Below are 25,275 nucleotides of genomic sequence, written 5' to 3' on the forward strand. Positions count from 1 at the left end.
ACCGTCCCCCGGGAGCGCCGGGGCTGTCGCGTACAGACACACCAGGGACAGAAGTGCCGGGGGTTTGAGAAGCGGCGTTTGTTTGTTCATTAGATTCTTCTTCCCTGAGTATAAGCAGTTATTAGGAAAAGTTTCCTTTGCCTGTGGGCTCCCGTGCCTGTTTTTTTCAGGTGTTTGGGAGCGTTCTGATGCCTGTTTGTGCCCCCCCAAGCCTTGTGTGCACGGACACGCTGCCTGGTAGAGGTTGGTGCAGAGATTTCCCAAGAGAATGAGCTCGGTGTCACAAAACAGCTGAAGAGGTTGCTGCAGTCCTGTGTTGGAGCAGCAGCTGCCTTCCTCCGTGGTGTAAGCTTAGAGTTTGTGATGGACTTTTCACAAACTGGCAATCTTTAAGTCTCTCTATCTCATTTAAACTCAGGTTTCTTGAGCCAGTTGTCTGTGACAGAGGCCAGAACTGCTGGTTTGTGGGATTGATCCAAGGGACAAGCCTGTGGCTAGTCTACAGGAAGGTGATTGTGACATGGGAGGTGTTTTTGTTGCAGTCTCAAACACTTGTTATATGTTCTAGATATGGTGGGGGGACCAAGATTACCAACTGAAAAGCCGTGCAGAGGCCTTGGAGGCCTCTGGAGTATGCAATTGCTTGCACTTAGTGCCCACAGAAATGGTGCCACCAAGGCGTGGGGTGACACATCTGCACCGCATGGTGCTGCGGAACCAGGGAGAGTTTAGGCTGTTGTTCTCTTGGAGGAAGCTGTGCAGAGCTCGAATTTTGCAGGCAGGCAGGTGGGGTGTTGCTCACGTTGGGGGTGATGATGGTGAACTGGAAGTGTCAGGGTTATCCAAAGCAGCTCTGGCTTTTTATCCTGCTTGTTTGTATTCAGTGCACTGTCGCTGCCCTGATGTGTGTGATGAAGATCTGTCAGTGGGGATCTCATCCCACCCTGTGCCCTTTATTTGCATATCCCTAAGGGACTGTTTCTGTCCCTCTCTTTAACTTTCCCTGTCTTTCCCTTCTGATGCAGTTTCGAGCACTTTCTTGACCTTTTTCCAGGTTCTTGTTGAGAGTGCCTGTGATGTCACTGTGGTCAGCCGGCTGCATTGGCTGTGGCCTGTCCTCTTTGTCGCCCTGCTTGTGGGGACATAAAACCCTGCTTGGCTGCCACTCACACGTGCACAGTATAATCCTCTGAACAGCTGGACATTAGTCTTGGCTTTCCAAGGCTAAAGTATTGGAATACTTTTGTGCATCTCCAAAAGATTATGCAGGGGAGTGTTTGGAGGCTGGAAGTGCCCTAGTTTTTCAGGTGTATTTGAAGCTGTGATGGTGTGTCACCTTTCCGAAACAGAGGCTCGAAGGGAAGGGAGCTGGGACTGTAAGATCTCTTTGTCACATGCATGGTGACAGTGAATTTAATAATTCCAGTTGAGGACAGAAGGTCTAGCTACCCCCAAGCACGTGCTGGGGAGTGTTGCAGGCAGCCTGCATCAGTGGGGAAGTCTTAGCTTTGCCGAGAGCAGGCCGGGTGGCACAGGGAACGGCCAAGTGTGAGCCTAATGTGTATTTCACAGACATTCTATACCAGCTGTGAAGCTGGGGGTGTCTGTGTGTGGTTAGCTGATCAGCACCGCTGCCTAAGTGGAAACAGAAAATGGCATTGGAACTAATGTTCCTTGTTTGGGTGTGTTTGGCTGCTCTTTTTTGCTGTGGAGTGCACAGAGGCTGCAGGGTGAGGTCACCCTGTGCTGGACGCCAAGGGGACCATGCAGATGAGCAGAACTACAATGCACTGACTGTGAGCAGCTTCCGACAGGGTTCTTGCCTTCATGGATGCTGGGAGAGGGCCTTTCCTCTTCTAGGTGAATGATGCTGGCCCGCATCAAGCAAGTGTAGGACACGATGTTTCCCTGGGAGGAAGTACTGTTTTCTTGAAACAGCATGACCAAGATCAAGTCAAAATGCATCCATGGCAAGCTGAGGCTGGGTATGGACTCTGAGACTCTGCGAGTCTGAGGGACTGCTGCAAGTCCTCAGTAGTTCTGCAAGTAGAGGCACAAAGCAAAATAGGCATTTGGGGACTTTTTTCACTATTATTTAAAAAATCTTGGTTTTTCACACTAGGAACATGGAAGCTTTTCTTAGAAAATGAAGGGAGGAATCAGGCATCCTGAACTATAAACTACAGGATGATTTTTTTTTTTTTTCTCCACTTGACTTTGACTCAGCTTTGGATATTTGGAGATTTCAGAGTTTCCGTTTCCAAACTTTTTTTTTCCCCCTCCAGACTGAAGTTTGAGCTGGTGTGTCTCTTTTCCCTCCCAGTCTAATTTACTCTGATTAACTTATGCTTCTGCCTGCTCTTAGCTCCAGCCTTTCCCACAAGAGGGAAATGGTCTCAGTTACTGACTCTTGTCCCCCTGGAGGCACTCTGGGCACATCTCAGTGAGTGACACCTGAGCACACGGGTATCTGTGATGTCCAGGACAAGCCACGTGGAAAACTAAGCCCGGGGCACTTTTCTGTGAAGGAAATGAGCACAGCACTAAAGCAGGGTGGGCAAGTGGTCTCCATGAAGTCTGTGTACGTTAGGTTTCTCTGGTGGTAAAATGACGCATTAATCTGTGCTGAGGCTTATCACGTTTGTGGCTTATCACATTTGTGGCTTATCGCGTTTGTGGCTTATTGCGTTTGTGGCTTACCACCACAGTTCATGTCATGCACATGAACAGCAGGATCTCCCCCTCTCCAGTCCTGGTCTTGTTCTCTCTCCAGCTCCGACTGTAGCAGGTGTTCCCTGGGAACTTTTGTCTTTGTGCCCTGTTTGTTGTAAGTAGACCAGCTCAGCTGTAGCTGATTGCAGCAGCATTGCAGCTTAGCTGGGAGAGGGGATTTCCCACTGCAGCTGGTTTGGGAGAGCTCTTGGCTGGTCATCTTGCTGGGTGAAATCAGGGAAGTCACTACTGGGTGTCTTAGGGTCTTGTGCACCTTTCCTGGGAGTGGAATGTGCCTCTCCTGCTGTGCAGTTACAGCCTGTGAGAGCTCTAAGCACTGAAGGTAAAGTGCAGAAGGACAAAATCCTGAAAGCAGGGACTGCTGGCATGTCCTGAGGCAGGCACTGAACCCCGTGCATCCTCCAGTGAAGGGAGCAGCCCAACAGGAGCTGTACTGACCTGCAGCTCTTCCTACCCATCAGCCTTGCAAATGCCTTTCCTGCCCCAGTCCTCTCTAGATCAGTGTTACAGTTTGGAATCTGTCATTTGCCCCCATTTCAAATAAATAGGCATCTGTAAGTTTTCTTCCAGGTTTTTCTTCCAGGTTTTATGTAGCAATTCTAACTAAACTTTCCAATTCCTGATAGAACTCAAGATGATTATGTGTGGTTAACCTCAAGGACAGACATGCTGTAACTGTTGTTGCAGTTTTTATCAGTTGTCATGAAATTAGTGATAGACTGAAGGAAACATTCTCTTCCAGTTCCTAAAAAGAGGGGACAAGGGGCAAGGAGCAGGACTGGCTCAGGAAATAAGAGTACAAACAAATCAAACGTACCTTCTAAAACACTTTTCTGCAAAAAGGAGAATGCACCAAGCTTGTGTAGTCTTGGCTTGAACAGCAATTCCTTTGTTAGAAGTTTTGAGAGCTTTAGTCCTGTTTCAGCTGAAAGCTTTTTGGGGTTAGATTTGAGAATGGTGGGAGGGGAAAGGTAAACTTCAGTTCTGGACTGTTTCCAATTTATTTCCTCCCGCTTTTTCTTGTACTTCCCTGCAGACAAATCAGACAAGGCCTGTGTCCAGAAGAACTAGAAATGCAGCCTAAGCAAAACATTGCAAGCTGAAACTGAGAGAGTTTTGCAGCACAGATACCAATTGTGAAGTTTCACTTGAGGATTGAGGAGGGAATCTGTAGCAGTAAGGAGTGGGCAGAAGGGAGACACTGATGCAGTTGGCTGGGATCAGTGGACCCTTCTCTCTGGCTGACCATGGGGATGCTCTCAGCTGGTGTCTGCTCTGGAGCTCTCTAGAGTGGGGTGGTGAGTCACAGGCTGCCTTTGGTGGCACCTTTGCTGGAAAGCTCTTTGAAAGCTGAATGTTCTGAGGAGATTTGTGATACAGCTAGGTTGAAAAATATTAATAGTCAAGTTAAATTCCAGATCAAATGTCTCCTGGGAGCTGAGTGTGCTGCCTGGTTTCGTGCAGTGGTTGCGCACGGGCCGCGCCGCTCTGGGCAGTCGGGGTGAGCAGGGCTGCTGCGTGCTGTGCTGGTGGTTTGCTCCAGCTCCAGGTCATCTCCAAGCAGAGCGTTGTTATTTGTATAGCAGTGTAAATGGTGCTCTATAAACCAAGAAGGAAAGCACTGGGGAGCATGCAAGTTCTTTCTGACCTGGGCTTCCCAATCCTGAAATAAGGTGTTGCATCCTCCTGAGTTGTGCCCTTCGAGGGACTGAGCAGTTCCATAGTGCGTGGGTGCTGCAGTCTTGATTTGGTGCATGTGTTACTGCTACGCTGAAATTCTGTTTCCTGAGGTGTTACCCACAGCTGGAAAATCCATTTGTTCTGAACAAAGGGCAACTGCCTGGCAAGTGACTCTGCAGGACTGGGGAGCACTCGAGCTTTGGCCTTGCTGCAGAGGCTGCCTCTCTTTAAAGAGGAGCTCGCTGAAGCAATAGAGCTGGGAAGCTGATGTGTCTGCTGCTGGTGTTTTGTAAAGTACGGGGGTGCAGAGAGATGTGAGGGGCCACACGGCTCTGGTCCCTTCAGCAGGGCAGGGCTGTTGTGTCTGATGGGCTGCCTGTTGTCCCCAGTGGTGGGTGGCACTCTGCAAGCATTGCTTTGTAGGCATGATAATACGTTTTTTTTCACCCTGGTTCATGGTTTCAGTTTCAAGTCTTACTAATGCATCTTTCTTTCCGTGGAGAAAGAGAGTGATGAAACGCAGAGGGAGGTGGGTGCAGAGTCTGTGTAGTTGTGTTATGTAGTGAGTTGTGCTGCTGTTCACCTCTGAAAGCTGATGTCTTTTGAATCCTCAGTGGAGTCACAGGTGTTCCTCGTGCCCCAGCTGGTTTTCAGTTGTTCCCTTATGAAACTTGTTATTAAAATGGCTGAATTTTGATTGGAGAGACCCTTTGCAAAGAATTTTCGTCTAATGTTGCAATTCGTTTTTCCAGATGTCGGTAATTAAAGTGCAGTAAACTTTCATACGGCCTTGTGGCAGACAGCAAGTCATGAAAGAACTCAGATAACTTTGTTCATTTTGGCATTCCAGCTGTAACATACAGCCTAATCTTTCCCAAGCACAGCAAGAAAAAAATCATCCTTTAGGCTGCTTCTTTTTGTACTGATTTTTTTCTCAACATCTAAGCTTGAACCTTTTGCTTCTTTTTGAATATTGAGTAACCCTATTAGGCAATGAAGAAAACTTGTTTGAGAAACAGTGGGTGAACAACATGATAGGTACCCTGAAATCCAGGGAGCCCTGCTGTGTCCCAGCTCTGCTGTGTCCACATGAGACCCATGCCTTTGGCTTGTTTGAAAGTTGGGGTTCTCACCTGCTGGGAGCCCCCCTGAGCCCCACAGGGGCTTCATCTTTGCCAGCCAATAGTTTTCCATTGCTTCAAGACATGAAGTGAAACTACTGCAGATGTTGATCCAATACGCTGAAGTTTTGGAGAGGAGGGATGTGTTTGGATGTTGGGTTTGGGAAACAGCAGTTATTGATTACCAAGCCTTGCTGCAGTATTTTTTTTACCAATGGGGAGTAGAAGTCAGACCCTGGCAATGTGTCTCTTTGGAAAAAATGGAAGACTGTCTTTTCATCTGTCTCTGCAAAGCCTTTTGCCATAATCTAAACAATCGAGACTTCAGAGAGCTTCTAGAATATGTCAAAAGAGTTTCTTGGTATAGAGAAGTTATGATCATTTGTCCCCAGCAGCAGCCAGTGAGTGAAGGCTTGAGTTACCCTTGACTGCTGCTGAGCTGTGCTTTTGGAATAGTGGAGAGGCAGCCCAGCCAAGTCTGGCTGTGGTCATGTACAAATGTGACAAACAAAGGGGTCCAGAAAGGCTGTGTCCTCTAAGCTTCTGACCTCCTCCTGGGTGCTACAGGGTTAAATTTGGAGCATGTGTTTTTAAACTCAGCCCCAGGGATGAGGCAGGTGAGCCTCTGGAGTCAGCCTGAAGCTTTTGCTGTTAAAGGTGTAGGAGGAGTTCCCTGGTGTGGAGCTTTATCAGAAGGTTCACAAGCTCCCAGAATGTTGTGCCTTGATTATTTTTTTCCCTTGCTTTTTGGGGTTTGTTTTAGCCCAGGGTCAGGGCTGTCCCCTGGCTCTGATCCACAGCATTGCTCCACTGGCATCCTCTGAAGAGCAAGCTGTGGCTGAAGTTTTTACAGCATCTCCTTTAGCTGCAACTGCCAACCAAATGTTGCAGGCAGGGCAGGAAAAAGAGAAGCTCCTGGAGAGTGAAATGCTTTTCTGTGTTTTACTTACCAAACTTTAAAATGTTTTAGAAGCTGTTGCATGGCATCAGATCTTATTTTGAATGTTGAGGTATATGCCATAAAATGCTGTGTCACTTTTCTCACTGGACAGGGCTCCTTGCACTCTGACTTTAGGGCTGTTGTGTTCAGGTGACTTCTGAGCACAGGACTAATGAGATTTCTTCCCAGGCCCTGAGTGATGGGAGAGTTGCTGATGGGTCAAGCGTGGGCAGATCCTCTGCTGGCTTTTTCGGTACTTTTAAGGTGTTACATAGCAGACCTGCAGGGTAACTTTGGGGAGTCAGTTGAGGTATAAAATAATGTGTTTTTAATAAAGAACAAAATAATACTGTGGTTTCCAACCCTCAGCAGAGAGTATGTTTAAACAAACAAAACTGAAAACAAAGCCCTGCACAGTTCGGGACAGGTTCTTGGGGTTTTTTGTTGATTTTGTATTTTTTTTTTCTTTCGATTAATCCACTTAGGCAACCTTTCAACAGTAGCAGGGAGCACTTCAGGCCACTCATTGCATCCCATCCACGTGTATCTCTGGTGGCAGTGTCTTAGGTGTGTGATCACTTGGGTGTGAGGGCCTAGAGGCCAGAGGTAGAAGAGGGGGTACTCTGCCAGTCACCCGGAGCACGGGGGCTGCAGGTACACCTGAGGCCGGTGCCTCAGTAGGCAGAACCGGTGCTGCAGGATGTGCTGCACAGCTGGGATTGAGCCTGGGCTGTGGGAAGATGTGTGCTAGCTGTGTGAGATAGGGTGTGTGGGAGCAGGTGCTTAGAAGGAAGCAATTCTTTGTACGGTGTCTCTCAAGGTGGAGAGAGATGTTCAGATGGTTGTAGGGCCCAGGATTTGGGAAATCCAGTTTTAGTGGTGAAAAGGAAAGCATTGATGTTTGGAAATGTCCTTTAGCAACTGGAAATCTGTTCACTGGTGACATTTGCAGGATTGTATGATTAGAAAACTCAGTGTCTGCGTGCCCAAAGTGGCTAAAAGGGCTTTGGAAAGCAGGCTGGGAAGCCTTGCACCCGGGGTCAAACTTCAGCTCATGTGAGCAGTGGTCAGAGCTCTGATCTGCCATCAGTGAGTGGGTTACCTGCTAAAAACTGAAAAAAACTCCCTGTGTACAGATGAGTGGGTTATGTTGGCTACACAGCTTGGTTATCTCAGGTGGCACCATGGGTGAGGTGCCAGGTCTCAGTCACAGTAATCAGGGAAATGGGTTGCTCAGTGAGAGGAACAGACTGGGCTGCTGGCAGCATCAGTGTTGGGTTTTTCCTTGGTGGACATGTCCCAGGGAAGCCGGTCTGTTCAGGAGCTGGAGCATATGCGCTGCACTCGAAGAAGGTGGAGCTGGTTCTAGCTCCAGTTTGCTCTGGATCCTGTCAAAGCTGCAGGATTGCTCCAAGGCTTTAGACTGGTTGGGATATTCATTAGTGGGCAGGCTGTGAGCAGCACGGCAGAGCCATGACTTGCACCTGACAGTCCCCATTACTGCCATCATTTGGCTGAAGCTTTTCCTATTGTCTTTCTCATCTTGTGCTTTTCACTTTGTGGCTTTGATCCAGGTGTTCATCTGGCCTGCTGTGGTTTCCCTGTCTAGGAGAAATAACTGTTTTGTCCATCTTCAAAGTCCAGATATGGAGAGCAGAGCTGGGGGACGCTTTAGCTCCTTGACTTGTGCTTACTTCTGCTGGGCACATCTCCTGGATGGAGAGCACTGGTCCAACCTGACCTCTGCAGTCTTTTGAGGAAGTTTTGCCTGCCTCATTGCCCTTTGGATGACATAAACTGGATTACAAATCTCATTGCAATGCGTGAGGACTGACAAGGGGGAGTATCTTGCAGGCGTGTTTCGCTTAAGCCGTGGAGCGGGATCCTGCACCAGCGCCCCGTCTCTGCCTTGGAGCGCTGACAGAGCACAAGCTGCTCTTCGAGGAACTGCCTTGTTTTGCTGCACATGTTTGAGTTTTGGAATTCTAGTGCAGAACTTGCTCTTCTGAGCCAACTTTCCATAAACAGGGTTTGTTTTTTTCAATTTGAGTAATATCTACAAGCTCAGCCCTTTATGTTCTGGATCTGCTCAGAAGCTGAGGATGCAAAGTGTTGCTGAGAAGGGGCTTCTGGTTTATTTGCTTATGTCTAACTGTGGCAGCAGAGGGGATGTGGATAATAAACCTAGTGTCTCCAAGACTTTTTTTAAAAATGTGGACAAGAAGTGGGCTCAGAAATCACAGGTGCTTAGAAAAAAAATCAGTGTGTGGTTCAAACCAGCTGTTTGGATCTTGTTTCTCACCCCGGGATTTTGATGTTTCTGCTGCAAATGGAGCTGGGGAAGGGGTTAGAGCACAAATCTGATGATGAGTGGCTAAGGGAGCTGGGTGTTCAGAAAAGGAGGTACAGGGGGAACCTTCTTGCTCACTAAAACTCCCTGAGAGTTCAGCCAGGTGGGAGTCAGTCACTTCTCCCAGGTAACAAGTGACAGGATGAGAGGAAACAACCTCAAGTCATACTGGGGAGGTTTAGGCTGAAAAAATTCCTTCATGGAAAGGGTGGTCAGGCACTGGCACAGCTGTCCAGGACAGTGGTGGAGTCCCCATCCCTACAGGGATTTAAAAGCTGTGTGGATGTGGCACTTGGGGACATGGGTTAGTGGTGGGCTTGGCAGTGCTGGGGCAACAGTTGGAATAGATGATCTCAAAGGCCCTTTCCAACCTGAACAATTCTGTGAGCACTGGGTTTGGGCTGGATGAGCTGTTGACAATTGTGAGAGAAGGCTGTGTGTTGATGAGCTGATCCTTCAGGGATCAGGAAAGGGACTGACTTGGCTGTACACCATGGTTCATGTTCCACTGGGTATGGAACTGGGACCCGAGTGCACTGCAGATGTTATCTTTGGATTTCAGTTACTTCTTTACTAACCATGAAAACCTTGCTGCTTTTCCTTCATATTTGCTGAATGGCATGAGTCAGATATTAAAGCAGTGACTTCAGGTTCCGCCCTGGGCTGGACCCCGACAAGGAAACGCCAAATAAGTTGTACCAGAAACCCGCGCGTTGCCTGAAGAGCGGCAGGGGGGCCATTCCCTTCCAGGGCAAGGCCATGGGGCTGCCTGTGTCTGTCAGATGGGGAGCACAAAGAGCCTCAGTATAAATACTCCCAGGACACAGTCAGTGAGGGCAGTTTTATTCCAGTACACAGAATGGACCTTTTTCCTCTGGACTTTAAGCAACATTTTGGCCGAACAAATGGAGCTGACCTTTTTGTTAAAAGCATGTTATCTTCTCATGCTTGTTTCAGTAAGAGGTTGTTAAAATTGAAAGAACTCCTTAACTTGCAGAACAGCTGACTTAAGTAATTCCAATAGCATTTATCATTTTACCTTTTGCTCCTTGGAGTTGGAGAATTTGTAGTCTTTTTTTTGACGAGGAGAAATAAGAACAGTAGCTCTAACTCTGTGTGTTCTTTGCACAGGTGGAGAGAGAGGCTGAGTCTATGAAGTTAATTTTTAAGTTGATGAAAAGATTCACATTTGTTTTGAAGATGACTGACCTGCCCACAAGCTCAAGTTTGTTCCTGCTCAGATGCAAAGGAAGGATTACAGATACTTATCAAGAGCAGCTTTAATAAAGAGATCAGAAAGTCTTCTATTAGAAACTGGAAACTATTCTGTAAAGTGAGGGAATGCAACCAAAGTTGGCATCTGGTGCTGAGGCACCAGTGAAGAGCTCTCTCCCTCTTGAACGCATGTACATGAAGGAAACTGTCTTGACAGATGAAGCCCTTGGTTGTGTGAGTTGCTTAATTTCCAAGACATGGAAAAGCACTTGTGCTTACCCAAATCAGTGTTTTCAGGGCTTCAAGGATCACGTTCTTGTACTGGCTCTTTGGTCCTCTGTAGTGTGGCCAAGCCTCCAACCAGGAACGAGCCCTTATTTTCTTTAGTTATTTTAGTTAGATTTTGGCTTAGTTGAATCTGACAGAACTGCAGTTTCATGGGAATGTTTGACTCTGTGTTGTGCACAGAGATCGCAAAACAAAAAAGCCTTTCCTTGGACGGGATGGTGAAGATTTGTTTGCCTGCTCCTACCTCCAGGAGGCAAAGATTGCAGATTCACCCCATTCCCCTGAAATTTAACAAACCTAATTATTTTCATGTATCTTCTTTGGGGTTGTGGTTATTTTATCTCCTTTTATTCCTCTCCTTTTTTCCTTTTCATTGCTTTCATTTGAACTTCTTTTATGGATTTATTTCATCTTGAATCCAGCTGCCAGGATGAGGCAGCATTCCATCTCTGCTCCCAGCAGTGCTGGCGCACAGGGATTACTGTGCGTGCCTTACATAAGGCAGCCCTGTTTACAGACACAGGGATTTTGGTTTTACCAGCAGTATGATGTTGTTGGATTGTGTTCAGCATGACTCACTGTAACCCCAGCTCTTTATTTCTGCTGCCTCTTGGGGACCAGGTTAAAGGCGATTGGCAAAAACAGGATTTTTCGGAGCCTGCAGAGCATACCTGATTTTGGGGATGAGATATCCCCTGCCAGGGAGGAACTTGGCTGTTTCTGGCAGCTTGGGTGAGCTGCTGCTTTCCCTCAAAGGCAGAGAGCTCTGCTGTCCACACATGGCTCATCAGAGCCAGCTCCTGGTTGGCCATGTTGGGCTTTTCTCTGCATCTTCTCTCCAGTTCTTGCATTTGCTGTTTGTTCCATGTGTTCTCTTTGCTGGGTAAATGTTGGAAATGTGCTGGTGTGCTTTGCTGTTTGCACGTGGCTCTTGTAAAAGTCATGATTGGTCTGAACAGTTAAAAGAGAAAGGAGGTAGGCTGGCCTGCTGCCCTTCCCAGGGAGGATTTTTGGTGCTTTTGGGAGGTTCATATCCACACATTCACTGTTGGGGCGTACTACAGGGGATATAGAAATGGAAGCATGTGCATTTCATTAAAGAAATAAAGGGAAAGAAGATCAAAGATGGGGTGGGGGAGCCTTTTGGGCTTGGACAGTCTTTCAAGTGCTCAGAAAGCTCCTGAAGGCAGCTGAGAAGGGCCTTCTGAACCCAGCCACATAAACAGGTTTAGGTGCCCTGTTCAGGTGAAACTTTGCTGTGTTGATGGAGTGTATAGGTTTTCGGGATGGCTCTAGCCAGAACAGCACAGGCCCGTGGGGCTTCTTGTTTGGTTCCCCATCTCTGTGTTGGCACATTCAGTTTGAAAGGCTTCATGAGGTTAAAGGGTGGTTACCAGGAATTCTCTCTGGGAAAGGCAGATTTGCAATTCTGATGGTAAGTTATGTAAGTAGAACACTTGGAGCCTTAATTTTATGGTAAGGCAGCCTCACAAAGCCTATTAAAGGGGACAGAAGACTCACAAAACGCGTGTCTGTTGGGGCCCTGGGGCGCTGCCAGCGCGAGCAGGGCTGAAGGAGGGTGAGGGGTTGGGCACTCCAGGGTTCTGAGGTGTGACTGTGCTGCTGTTGTGCAGGTCTCCCGGGTGCCAGGCCCGGGACAGCGGGGCCCGGAGCTGCCATGACGACGGGCGACTGCTGCCACCTCCCCGGCTCCCTCTGCGACTGCCCGGGAAGCGCTGCCCTCTCCAAGTCGGTGGAGGACTCGGACATCGGCCGCCCGCAGTACATCACACAGGTCACCGCCAAGGACGGGCGCCTCCTCTCCACGGTGATCAAGGCTCTGGGCGCCCAGAGGTGAGGCTGCTGCAGGAACAGGGCTCAGGGCTGCAGCTGGGCTCTTCCCCTTTTCGGGTGGCTCAGGGGTACGGGGAGGCGACAAAGTCTTGTTTAGTGAAGGAGTTTGCCAGGGTGCTAATACTGAGTGTGAATCCTCGTGAGCCAGCTGCTTGCCCAGCCTGTGCCCTCCGCGGGGCTCCCGCTGTCCCGTGTGCTGGTGGCCTGGAGCCGGCGTGCTCATGGAAGCCGCAGACCTGCGGCCGCTCAGGATGAGGTGGCACAGGTGTCTCTCCTGCACGCTGCTGTCACGGCCTCGGGGGCGGCAGCAAAGCCGGGGCCGTGCTGTTCATGGAGACATTTGAAGGGCTGGAAGGGGAGCACAGCCCCTGTTCTGGGAATGTCCATGGAGTAAAGGCATGGCGTTGATCTTCCGCCACAGGGAGGGGAGGGTGTTTGTGTTGCAGGAACTACAGCATCCAGCTATTGCTGGAGGGGACACGTGGCAGCTTCACTGGCTCAGACTCCTCCTGATGTGACTTCTTGTCATGTATTTTGAATAGCTTCCAGAGAAGAGGACGTTTGGCAGCATTGTTCAGTCCAGCTACCGAGAGCATTTGTGTCACATTTTGTGTTCAGAAATCCTGTCTGAACAGCTGTTAATTTTTTCAATGAATTTGGTCAAATATTTATGGGATGTGTCATGTATTTTGAATAGCTTCCAGAGAAGAGGACGTTTGGCAGCATTGTTCAGTCCAGCTACCGAGAGCATTTGTGTCACATTTTGTGTTCAGAAATCCTGTCTGAACAGCTGTTAATTTTTTTCAATGAATTTGGTCAAATATTTATGGGATGTGAAAGCAGTGGTTGCAGACATGGGGAAGGAATGCAGGGAACCTGGATGAGAATAGAGGCAAACATAATTGCTGCGTCCAGCAAACCTGGAGCAGGCCAATAAAAATGTGAAAGGAACTGGGCTTGCTCTCTGGCAACAGATAGGCTGGGTGAGAAGTTGTTTAACCCTTAAGAACTTTTGGGGGTGTAATAATCATGTGGGAAAACTACCTGGAAACACGTTAAAAAACCCCAACAGGATTCTTTATGACATGGACACCAGTTTGTTTCTTTTGGTGGTGGGTTTCCTTGTCACCAGCACTTAGCACAAAAGCCAGGAGCAGCGTGACTGCACTGGAATGTTGAATTACTGATATGGTGTCTACAGCCTGCTGGAAAACTGTGTCTGAGTGTGTATCATGTGGGAGTGTGACCGGGCCCCCACCCAGGGCAGGGGGGGAAGGAAGGAAGGAAAATGAAGTCTGATAAGAATTTTTTTTTCACACACTGTCAGCAGATTTTTTCATTTTGGATTTTTTGTTGGTAGCCAAGGTTATAGTAATGTGCTGGAAATATGAAACTTCCCAACAGGAAGAGAACGAATGAAATATCTTGCAGATGCTTTTCTTAGGAAATGACAAATGCATGAGAGCACTGGAGGCTCTAGGGGATTGTCTGTCCATGTCACTAGGGCTCTGTGTGCAGGCTGTACTTCTGCTGTACTGGTACAGCATTTTATGGCAATAAGTGTTACAGAATCATCAAATAATTCAAATTGGAAGGGAATTCCGTAGGATGTCTGGTCCAGCCTCCTTTTAGAGCAGGCCTGCTCAGAGCCTTGTCTGATGTAGTTTCCAGGATCTCTGAGGATGACGTTTCCACCACCTCCCCAGACTCCTGTTGTACCTTTTGCAGGGATTGTCTTGGCTGAGGAAGTCCCCTAAATATAAAGGCATGTAAAAAGGAGGTGAGAACAGGGACAGTGATGTTTGGCAGAGAGAAGGGGATGGTGTACATTGGGTGTAATTTGCTTCACAGACTTAAATATAAATAAAAGTCCAATTGGGATGAAACCAGCTAAATGTTGAAAGTGGTAGAGATCTCCTGTGGCACACAGAGAGGAATCTTGCTTCTCCTTTAGCAAGCTGACATGCACTTCCTTGCTGGCTCTTCTCTTTCCTTCCTGTCCCACCAACCTTTTTCCCCAGTGTGCTCCTTTTCCTTGAACTGTGCTTCCATGTCTCACTCTTGCTTTCTGTGCAAACTAATGGAAGTGGTCCTGCTGCTTTTGAAGATTACCAAGTGCTTGCTCTGACTGTTGTGTTGCAATCCCACGAACTTCTGCAGTCAAGTGGGGTTTTTTGAAGTCAGAACAGCAGTGGAGTGGGACCTAATGGTACGGGTTCTGTGTGGCTTTTGTTCTGTCAGCAATACGTAAAAAAAAATGCTATCTGATATCACTCACCTGGATTTCAAGAGGACATACAATAGGGTCTTTGAAACAAAGATGTTCCTTTCTCTCCCTCTCACACCCCTAAATCTGGGCAGCTTTGGATGGAAGAGGAAAATGGTGTGAAAGAAACAGCTGGTTGGAAGGTGGAAAGAGAGATGCTAGTGAGGGCCTGGTGTCCATGGTCCAGGGAAGACAATCCTGTCCTAGGCCTCTGCTGTCCAGCATTTTGTTCCTAAATGATCTCAGTGATCAGTGAATGCAGAAGAGATGTATGTACTGAACTGCTGAGAACAGCAAACTTTGGTGTCTAGAGCCATTTGGGCCTTCCCCGGGAGCCCAAAACATCCTCATCATGGGGCTGGCATATGTGGCACAGGGCTGCTAACAAACCTGTGCCTTGGGATGCCAGCTGGGATGCCCCATCCCTGTAAGTGTTCCAGGCCAGAGTGGCTGTGGCTTTGAGCAAGCTGGTGTAGTGAAAGGTGTAGCACTAATTGTTCACAGTCAGTGGTGCCAGCTGAAGGTGTCAGGAATATCTTGGGAACAGATGGATGGTTTCAGTGGGATGAGCAACACAGGCCTCCTGTGGGGAAGGTTGCAAGTGTCTCTGAAAGTGTTTGTTACTTGCTTTGGTGGGTACCTGTGGTTCTGTGAGGTCTGTGAGGTTCTGTGTGATTCTGTAGTTGAGACTCATGGCCAAGGAGGTGGTGTTGCTGAAGCACCAAAGCATTTCTGCAGCCACCGAGAGGCCAAATGCTGCAGAGCAGTTGTTGCTCTGGGGAGGGTGTGCCCATGGGATGCCAGAGAGTTACTGTGCAGTGATGGGCAGAGGGTTTGTATGCTGGAGACCTTGGTCTGGGTGCCTCTGAAATATGTTGTGTTCTTGGAGAGGTGAGCTTCCAGGGTCAGTGCAGTTACATCTTGAGATATTGCTGTTCCTTGTGCAGTTCCTGCTCAGCCCAGGCTGCAGAGCTGAGGTGGGCTGAGAGTGGGTTAGGTGATCTGGTAAATGTGACTCTGATTGCCAACCTCTTGAGTGGCTGCAGGTGGCTGGGGCATGCTGTGACTACCGTGGGTCATTTGGCTTCACTTTGGGCTTTGCATGAGTGCTTCAGGCTTGGTGTTGAGTCCAGTATCAGCCCCTGCCCAGTGTGAGCAGAGCTGAAGACTGTGGGACTGCAGTCACTTCTGGGGCCAGCTAAGTTGGCCAGGCAGATGTGCCATCTTCTCTTGTTACAGGTCTTCCAGATTTTAAATGATCTAAAATGTCCTGAGCACCTCCATGGTCCCCTCAGACTGGTTTCTTGCTGCAGCAGGCTCCTGGCATGCTGTGCCACACACTGCCTGCTGTTCGTGTGCCTTTCTGGGGCCTGGTGGGACCACACCCTGTGGCTGTGTTGTTCTGCCTGCTCTGACTGTGATTTCATTCTGTTTGTCTCTTGTTCTGCATCTTTAGTGATGGTCCCATCTGTCGAATCTGTCATGAAGGTGGAAATGGGGAGGGACTGCTTTCCCCATGTGACTGCACAGGAACACTGGGCACCGTGCACAAGAGCTGCCTGGAAAAATGGTTATCCTCCTCCAACACAAGTTACTGTGAGCTCTGCCACACAGAATTTGTTGTAGAGAGAAGACCAAGACCCTTGACAGAGGTACCATTTTCTTCCTGCTTCATTTTTATTTCCATATCATTTGAGAGAAAATGATTGCCCTGCTGTTCTTGTAGTTCTTGCTGTCTCCTCCTCCTCACAGTACCTTTGTATTACTTTGTACTCATGAGGAAGAATCTATTTGGAGAGATCAAGTCTCTTATCGGACCAAGTGATGTATTTGCAAACACACAGTAGTAGTGTTCGGGGCAGCTCCTACCTGTGACCTGCCCACGTGCCACCTGCCAGCAGCAAGCACTGTGCTTGTGGCTGTGCTTTAATGCCTGGGCATCAAAATGCAAATGTCGCAACATCACTGACTGAAATATGAAGTTCCCATAAATACTCTTTTTTGCTTCTGGTTTTAATCTTATCTCGCAGTGTTGCATTAGTGCAGCTCTCTTGTATGTGCCTTCCTTGTCATGCTCTGTTCTGAAGAGTGAGATGTGCTGATTGCTGATACTGTTTGTAAAAGACCTGTCTTCCCATGACTAATATTGATGTGTGCTTCAAAGCCTTTGGGCCTTGCTCCTTCCTGCTGCTCTGTGCTCCTCCCAGTTGAAGGAGAAAACAGGACAGGGCTCAGCTGGTCCTTATGTTCCTCTCTGTACTGATCATAGGGGAATCAGGCTGTCAGCCCCCCAGAGTTGGAACATACAACCCAGGCTCTGGCTGGTGGGTTGGGTGTTTTTGTTTTGGGAACAGAGGCAGCATGGACCAGGCCATTGTCTGACCTCAGAGTTCAAGTGTACATCCCCAAAACAGGAATATGTGAGGTACAATACAAAAGACTCAAGGATTTTAAAAGATGGTTTAATATGTCTGCAATTGTGTGAGCTCTCCCCGTGTCAATGTGCTGCTGGCTTGGCTTGGGGATTCCTTCAACACACTGTGCAACTGCAGAGAAGCATCAGTCTGCAGGTGGGCATTTACACTTAACAATTTTGGGAGCCCCACATTCCTGCAGCCATCAGCAGTGGGAGGATTGGGAGGTCGGGGAGCTGATTCTTAGCAATAGGCTCCTGTTACCTGCTGGCTGTCGGAGGTTTGTCACTGCCTGCCAACAGAGTGTGTGTTGTGGAGGCAGGGTTGTTTTGGGTTTGTAGTGTTGACTGCTCTTGTCCACTCTCTCCTTCCCCTTGCCCCGTCAGTTAGGTCAAAACTGAGTCACAACTGGAATTCTAAGTTGCTTTTCACATCTCTGTTTCCATTCGCATCAATTCCAGAAGTTGCTTTTTTTTTCTTCCCACCTCCCTCCAGAAACAATATTTGTCCCCTCCTCCTTTCCACAGTCCCCAGCTCTATTTCTCACACTCCCATCTCCTCCCAGTGAACCTTGGAGTGGAAAAGACTCCACCACTGGGGAAGCAATGGATATTAAGTTTTAATGACTGTTTAACTTACAACTGACTGTCATGGACTTGACAGCCCCAGACAGGGGGAGGCTTTAGCCTACAGTGCTAACCCAAACCATGTATTTAGCCCAGTGGTGAGCATTACCTCAGTGGTTACTGCTGTTGCAGTCTTACTGCTTCTCTCCTAGCTGCTACAACATATAAAACGGAGCTTTGGCCAGTATCTCTCAAATGGTTGTTTCAGAGGTTGCAAAACAATGCTTTAAAACGTTTAGGAAGGGCTGTATCTTGGCTTTGAGGACACAGTGCAGGCAAGCCCAGGGACAGTGAGTTTGCTAGGGCTTTTGTGGGCCAAGTTGTGAGTGCAAGTCGCAGATGTTTTAGCTTAAGAGCTGGTAGAGGATTCATGTCCAGAAACAAACACGTAGGAGTGCGTTTAGCCATCTTTCACAATGCTGTGGCACCTCGTAACAAGTATAGGCTTGGAAAACTGCACACCCAAATAAAAGCTCAAAGGCCAGTGTGTAATGGAGGAGTTTCTCCTGTGACACCAACTCTCTGCCTCCATCTGGCATGAGGAGCTTGCTGGGAGAGTAGGACAGAAAAGTCCTGTCTGTACTCCAGTGTGGGTGAATAAGTGCTCCAGGACAATCAGTTTTAATTCCTGTTGAAATTTGTGAAAAGCCCCTTTGGACTAGAGCCTGTAAGGGTATGGTGATCAGCAAAGAAGCTGTGAGTGCTGAGAGGTGTTGGGCGGGCAGCATTTAATGAACTCAAACACAAGAGAACGGCCACTGTGTTTTCAGAGAGGAGTAGATTCCTTGAGCCATTACTGCCAGCTGGCAAAGGCTTTGGGATTCCAGTGATTTGTTACTTCTGGTATTTTGGGCCTGTCTGTGAGCACAGTGAAGGGGATGATCTACCCTGTTGTGGTGTCTGCTGGGGAACAGCTTGCCCGAAGTGCCTTGTGAGCCTGGAGGCTGATAAGCACCTGATGAAAAGTCTCCAGGTAGCTGGCGAGAGTGATCCGCGCTGCAGAGCAGGGCCGAGCCTTCATGGTACAGCCCCAGAGCAGTTCCCTGGCCAGCAGCTCAGGGGCAGTAAGGTTTTCCATAGCTTGGAAAGCAGCATATAGCCTGGTTGAACACATCTCATGGTAGCAGGGGCCAGCAGCACGTCCCCCCAGGCGTGGAGTGCTGTGGGTGCGGTACCAGCAGCGTGTGCCGGGCCCTGCACAGCGCCATTCAGCTGATCAGCACGTGTGCTCTGTGCCTGGCACACCATGGCTGGAGGGCTCCTGCTAGAGCAAAATGGCTCACCTGGCTGGAAAGACCACCTGGTTTTGTTGTATTACTTCCATCATGCTGTAAACCCTCTGATCCCTGCCTAGAGCCTGGGGAGAAAGTGTCCTGGAGTTCAGTTTCTCATTTTCCTTGGGAGCTATTACAGCCACTCTGAGCACCACTGCAATCTGTGCTGGGCAGAGGCAATGACAGTGAGTATGTTCCACCCCGTGAGGTTTGCTGGGGCTTAGAGGTCACTTAAGAGGTCACCTGACCGAGTGTGACCGCTTTGGGAAGCACCCACTGGTAGCAGAGGCTCTGCCCGTAGTGCAGAGCCCTTTGGAAGGAGCTGATAACCCCTTGGCCACTGGCTGGCACTTCCCATTAATGCTCTGCCTGCAGTCTGGTGCAATCTCATCCCCACACCAGACCAGGCTGCAGCTCTTCACCAAATACTTTTGGGAAGAGTCATCCCCAAGTTGTTCATCTGTTTCTGAGAAGAGGGCTGGGGAAAGAGGCTGCTTAGTCATTTAAAAATGTCACTGTTCCCCCAGCCACCTTATCTAGGAAGTTCTATGCCACCTTGGTTGTGAGGAGGGGTGGGGAGTGTTTTGAAACTTTGGGGGAAGTGATGTTTGTGGTGAGTGTGCTGTTGAGGAGCCCTGATAAAAATTCACTGCTCACCAAGTAAAGCTGGGAAATCAAAATAGAAATTAAGAGCAGAGGAGAAATGGGTGGAGACTAGGACTAGGAATGATGCAGGAGCATGCTGCATGGCAGTGGTGTTGATGAAAGGGTCTGTTCCATGTGTGAAAGGCTGTCCAACCATTCTAGCTCTCTTTTGCTGTCACCTGGCCACAAGAGAATTCAGTAACATGCTACCTGCTGCTGTTGGGCCTCTGAGGAGAAGGCAGCTCTTGCTGTTGGCTCTGCCATGTCCTGCCTTTCCAGCCTGGGGAAACTCAGAGCTGGTCATAGTGGCTGCAGCGGTCACTGGTAGCACAGCTGATCTCTGGGAAGGGACCATCAGCTTCATTAAGAACTGGCTTTGTCCTGTGGTTTTGAAGATCCTTCAGAAGGAGAGGGCCTGAGGCTGACTGTGAGCTTCAGGATACATTTTGGTGAGTGCTGGGGGGAGGCTACACGGTCAAGCTGAAATGCTTCTGTGTAAACTTCCTGATTTCTTGGAAGTCAGGAAACACCATGACCAAAATTGCCTTAGTTCTTACTTCAGGCCTCTTATCTGTGTTACAGTGTGGCCTTCATGGTCACAGGCTGTGTCTTCCAGACGCAGTGCATGGATGGAAGATGCTCACTAGCTAACTTTGTTAATCCTGCTGTGTGCTCGTGTCCCTGCTCACCAAGACCAAACTATTCATTTTCTCAGGAGCTTCTCTGGGGTACTTATTGCTGTGACATCCGAGCACTTCACAAACACTAACTGAATTTTGCAGCCGCCTTTACAGAGGAAAGGTGTCAACTTTGTCCAGTATGGATTAAAGATAATTTGTTATTAGAATTGTATTTTTGTTTTCTTTAAGCAGATATTGATTTATGTTGTGGTCTGTTCAATGGAAAAACAGTAACAGTGTTGACTGCCAGTGTGCCTGATCTCTGAACCCAGAGTGGGGAACTTGTCTGAGCCCAGAGCCAGCTCTGGCAGCCACAGGCTGACCCATAGGTGTGGGGGAAATATCTCCTGCAGTTCAGCCTAGTTGAGCTATTTTTTAACTAGGAAGCTGGTCAAAAGCTAAAAAAAAAACATTAAAGGCTTTAGTAAACTGTCAGGCTGTGAGATAATGGGCTGAGTGCTTTTGGGAGGCATGTTTTGAACCCCTGCAGGTTGGGATGGAGAATTGACCTGCAGCCCTGGGTGGAGAGTTCTGTTGCCAGAGGTGCAGGATGCTGCTGCCTATGCTGTGAGAGGACAGAATGGCTTCTGCTCAGCTCTGAAGTGGTGTCCAGCACAAGACAGTTGTGGACCAGGGTTCTTGAGTGAGGAGCATGTCCCCAGCAGAGAACAAAATGGCCAAACGTTGGAGAGGGATGGTTTTCCAATACTTGATTTTCCTATATGATTGTTAATTTAGTGGGCCTCCATGTGTTTGAAGGGAAGTGATCTGACCCCATGACACTCCAGCCAGCATGGCTGGCATAGTCAAAAAAGGCAAAATCCTTTCTGTGTTTCCTGGAAGATTTCGGCATTTGATATTTAGATGAAGTGTTTGAAGTGTCAGTTGCAGCACACACAGCTCTCTTGGAGGAGGTACTTTCCTCTTTGTTCTAATAATACCATGCACAGGAAATGCCGAGGTACTGCTCAGGATTCTTCTTCAGGGAGTATCTGTACCTTTGCTGTCCAGAGCACGGTAGAAGGAGGAGCACAGGCCTGTGGACCTGAAGGATTGCTGTGGCTTGGACAGCTCTTTCTCCAGGCCACAGGTGGTCGTACAGTTCTCTGGGCATGATTGAGTTTATTTGTCCTAATGTTTCATGCCTTAAATGTGCCTCATCCAGACCTTGTTCTTTTAAAGTCCTATATAGTATATGGAGAGAAGGGAATACCTCTTGCCATCAATTAATTCCTGCCTCCTTAGAAGGCTAAGTTAGGATGTGTCAACTTTTCTGGAGGAGCTTGCCTCTTCCTGGCTGTAGGAGAGCCAGGATAAGTGGTGTTACAGGCAACTTGTGTACGAGTCAAAACATTGCCCCCCCTGCTTCTGTCCTTAGTGTTCTCCCTTTCACATAAACTCTTCTCTTTGGTCTGGGGCAAAATCCATCACAAACCTATTTTCTCTTACAAAGTGCTCTTCCTGCTGGAGATACTTTGTCCTTTGGGATTTCAGGCAGAGCTGCATGGATGGAGGCATTTGGGACTGTGTTGGATGTGTTGCCTATTTCCAGAAAGCATTACTAAGGGTGACAGTGTGGCTGTGTTTCTACAGCCAAGAACCCTTCTGCACAGCTCCTGGCCTTCTCCCTGGCTGCAGCCCACTGCCCACAGAGGGAGGTGGGTGTGTGAGTTGGTCTGTATTGGTGTACGTGAGCCCGCTCCTGCCCATTTTTACTTTCCCAGGTTACCAGCAAAAGTATTTCTTTTCCATGGCCGACTTGTTCTGTGTGTTTTGCTGTGGCACCGACCCTCTCAGTTCTCTTCAGTTCATTAACCACTTGTAAAGTGTTTTAGCCCCAAGCTATTGTTAATTTTGTCCCCTCTGAGTGTTTCTCCATGGGCTGAAGAGAAACACCACCTCGGCAGCCCAAAGACTCCTGTTTGGGGCCATCTGCCCCTGCTGTGAGCCAGCTTTGGTTTCCCAGCTCCATCGGCTGGGCGCAGTCCTGGCGTGGGGGGTCAGGTCTGTGCCCCAGCCCAGGTCTCTGCGGAAATGTCCCAGGGCTGCAGGTCAGGCAGGTGTCAGAGCAGCAGCTGTTTAGTCCCAGCAAAGATCACTCTATACTCCAGAGGAAGGGTGTATTTTTGCTCACACATCATGCAAATACCAGGGAGAGGAGCCAGGAGGTTTCAGGTCTCTGCTCTGATAGTGGACACAAACTGCTGGTGCAGAGACCAAGGCTCTGGCTTTGCTAAAATTACTGGGAGGTTGAAAGTCAACATACCCTCATGGTGAAAGCTACCAAGTATAATGCAGGACTTGTTCATAATGCTTCTCCAAGCATTTAATACCTTTGCTAAGGCAAAACTCATTTAAGACATCACTGAGGCATCATTTAAGACATCTCACTAATTCCAGAAAAGATTTCTCTGGTGAACCAGTCACTATTGGAGCAGTCCAGCCACACCTTCTGTTTCCCAATTTCTGTTCTTGCAAGCAAGTCTTGGGAGGGAGTCCCAAGAAAATTTTGCTTCCATGTCTTCAGTGCTGGTGTTTTCCAGCAATGTGTGCGTCAACAGCTTGATTTATAAATGGGCTGCTCTAGTGATTCTTGTGTCTTTTGATTCTCAAAACAGCTCCTCCTTCCAAGGGTGCTGTGCTGTACAAGAGCCTGACAGTTTTTTGCTTCTCCTGTTTTTCTTGGAGTTTATGGTGCAGTTTTGATTAAGGATGATTACTTTTCAATGATTGCTAATACTTTTGGTTCACTTAAACTGGATATTTTATGTAGGTCAGTGGATTGTTTTTTTGTCTCTTGAAACTTTCAAACACAATGTCACATGCAACGAAATGTGTTTGAAATTCTCTGAGGTGTTGCTTGACTGTGTGGGTCATGCTGGAGTAGGGGACACCTCCCATGGGTCTGTCACGTGCAGTCCTTCTGCTTTGTCTCCTGAGTCTCCTGCACCTCTGTGGCAGTGGGAGGTGCTGCAGAGATGTCCCTGCAACATGCAAAGGGAGGTTTGCAGGCAGGAATTGTGATGTTACTTCTGCTTACGTTATTAGGGGAAGAAGTTTTGCCTCTGGGCGCAGCGCCCAGTGCAGTGCTCACTGTCCCCCTCCAGTTCAGAGAACTGAGCTGTGATATAAGCTCTCCCCCACCCTTCCTCCAGCCTTATCTTCCTTGCAGACAGACTTTTTGCTTTCCTCGAACTCTTCTGCTGAACTCACTGCACTGTTGTCTGATCTGTGTTACTGTACCCTTCCCCAGCCCATCTCTCTCCTTGCTCAGTGCACACCTCTTTTAGACTCCTGGATCTAGTGAAAAACAAATCCCTCTTGGTTCCAGCTGAGTTCCCACTCCTTTAATCTTTTTTTTTCTCTCTTTACTTGCCTTTGCTGTCTGGAGATGCTGTTTGCAGATCCAACATGAAATTCTCTTGGCACTTCTCTGTGCAGTCCCAGGCACTGCTCTGCAAACTGCAGTGGCCTGTTTGGGGCCAAACCAGGAAATACTTCATCCCTGCATTCCTGGCACTCACCAGCACTAGTGTCTTCTTACGTGTCTGTCTTCACCACTCTGTCCATGCCTGTCTGTGCTGTGATGATCCAGAAGATCAGTGGGCTTTCTCTGAGGTGCAGCTGCTGGCGGTGCTGTGATCCCGTATTTGCGCGTGTCGTGGTGTGGCATTTGCCATGGTGACCCCACCCATGGAAGCACGTGCTGCCCTGGAGGAAAGTGTCCCAGTGACCTGCAGCACTGCTTGGGTCTGTTCCTCTCCTGTCCACCATTTCTAGTGCTCCTGAATCTCTTGGGTCAGCCCAGAGCCCTGTGCTGCCCAGCAGCCGAGGGCACAGGGAAGGCTTTCATGCCCGTACAGCAAGAGATTTAGTTTGTGGAGTTTGTGGAGTGTCGGTGGCAGGTAGTTAGGGAAAGGAGGATGAGGAGGGGCAGCTTTGTGCTGCAGCATTTGGCTGCTTTGCTTGCGGGGCTAGGGGCATTTCTGGGTCTTGGCTTCCTGACCTCTGGGTACTCTGTCAGAAAACATCCCTTCCCACCTTGGTGGCAGAAACAGGACCATTCTGCTGGAGCTGCCCATGGAGCCCAATGGCCTGCAAGAAGGTTTTGGTGCAGGCCCAGAGGAGGGATGTGACAGTCCCTCATCTGAAGTTGTATTTTTTGATTCAACATGTTTCTCAGGACAGGGACAGGGCTAATAGTGCTGCTGTGATTAAGGTCATGTGATTTTTTCTGGCTTTTGTAGCCAGGCAGCAGGTCAGCAGTGGAAGGAAAATCAACAGGCACCTGAGAAGCCACAGGGTAACTGTTTGGTGGGCAGAAAGCAGGTGGGCTGTTTTGTAATGCAGCCAAATACTTGTGTGGTGCTGTGGCTTGCCATCATGCTGTGGCTGTGAAGCACGTAGGGAACTCTGGCAGGGTCAGCCCGTGAGGTTGGCAAGTCACACTGGTCCTCACTCATGCCCACCAGAGTGAGTGGTCCAGCTGCAAGGCTGGGAGAGATGGGAGCACGTGCTGGCTGGAGCGTGCTGGTGCTGCAGTGCTGGTGCTGTGCTCACTGAGTGCTGATGTGATGTGTCTGTGAAACGGGCTGACAGCTCACAGCCATGGACATTTGGCCACACAAGGTAAGTCAGCTGTAAAAATCAATGAAAGCTAATTTTTAAAACACCCATTTATAAGCCCCCAGACAGATTGCAAGGTGCTGAGTGCTGCTGAGAGAGTCTCTCTTCTGTCCACTCCCCTTGGTCCCCAGGGGCAGAATGCAGCCCAGCCCTGAGATACATGGAGCAGCAGGTGCTGGGATGGACAGCCTGGGAGACTGCTCTGATATGCTTTGAGCTCTGCTCTTGGCTTCCAGAGGAGCTGATGTTGTTCTGGTGCCTTTTACTGCCTGCTCCTCTCCTGCTTCCCATGACCTGGGCTCACCCAAGCTTCATGGGCACTGCAGCACCCAAAGGTGCTCTCATCACCCCATAGCCCTGCTGTGGCTCTAAGAAATGAGTTCCCTTCCACAACCCTGCTGATCCCAGTATCTGGGAAAGCCTCAGGATCATGCCAGAGGACAAAGAAATGTGGTTGTACCCAGAATTCTGCCACACAAGCAGAGAGAAGTTGTTTCAGGCAGGACCTAGGACTCAGCTCATAGCCCAAATGGGCAGCAAGCAGCCACCTCTGCCTCTTTCCC

The 25,275-nt window shown here is 48.8% G+C and overlaps 1 protein-coding gene across 3 annotated transcripts in view; it reads left to right on the forward strand.

Moving 5' to 3' along the window:
• The first annotated feature begins 2,699 nt into the window (after nt 1–2,699).
• Nucleotides 2,700–25,275, forward strand: part of MARCH2 (membrane associated ring-CH-type finger 2) — a 31,178-nt gene continuing 8,602 nt past the window's right edge. Inside the window, exons 1-3 of one of the 3 annotated variants that reach the window (XM_017739559.1) lie at nt 2,700–2,827; nt 11,962–12,181; nt 15,904–16,099. In XM_017739559.1, coding sequence (XP_017595048.1) covers nt 12,006–12,181; nt 15,904–16,099 — 372 coding nt within the window. In that variant the 5' untranslated portion in view covers nt 2,700–2,827; nt 11,962–12,005. Of the gene's footprint in view, nt 2,828–9,128; nt 10,274–10,719; nt 12,182–15,903; nt 16,100–25,275 lie in introns of those variants that run through there. The other 2 variants (XM_017739548.1, XM_008639275.2) reach the window with 2 other exon arrangements.

This window comes from Corvus brachyrhynchos, unplaced genomic scaffold, assembly GCF_000691975.1.
Source record: "Corvus brachyrhynchos isolate BGI_N302 unplaced genomic scaffold, ASM69197v1 scaffold130, whole genome shotgun sequence".
Taxonomy (NCBI): domain Eukaryota; kingdom Metazoa; phylum Chordata; class Aves; order Passeriformes; family Corvidae; genus Corvus; species Corvus brachyrhynchos.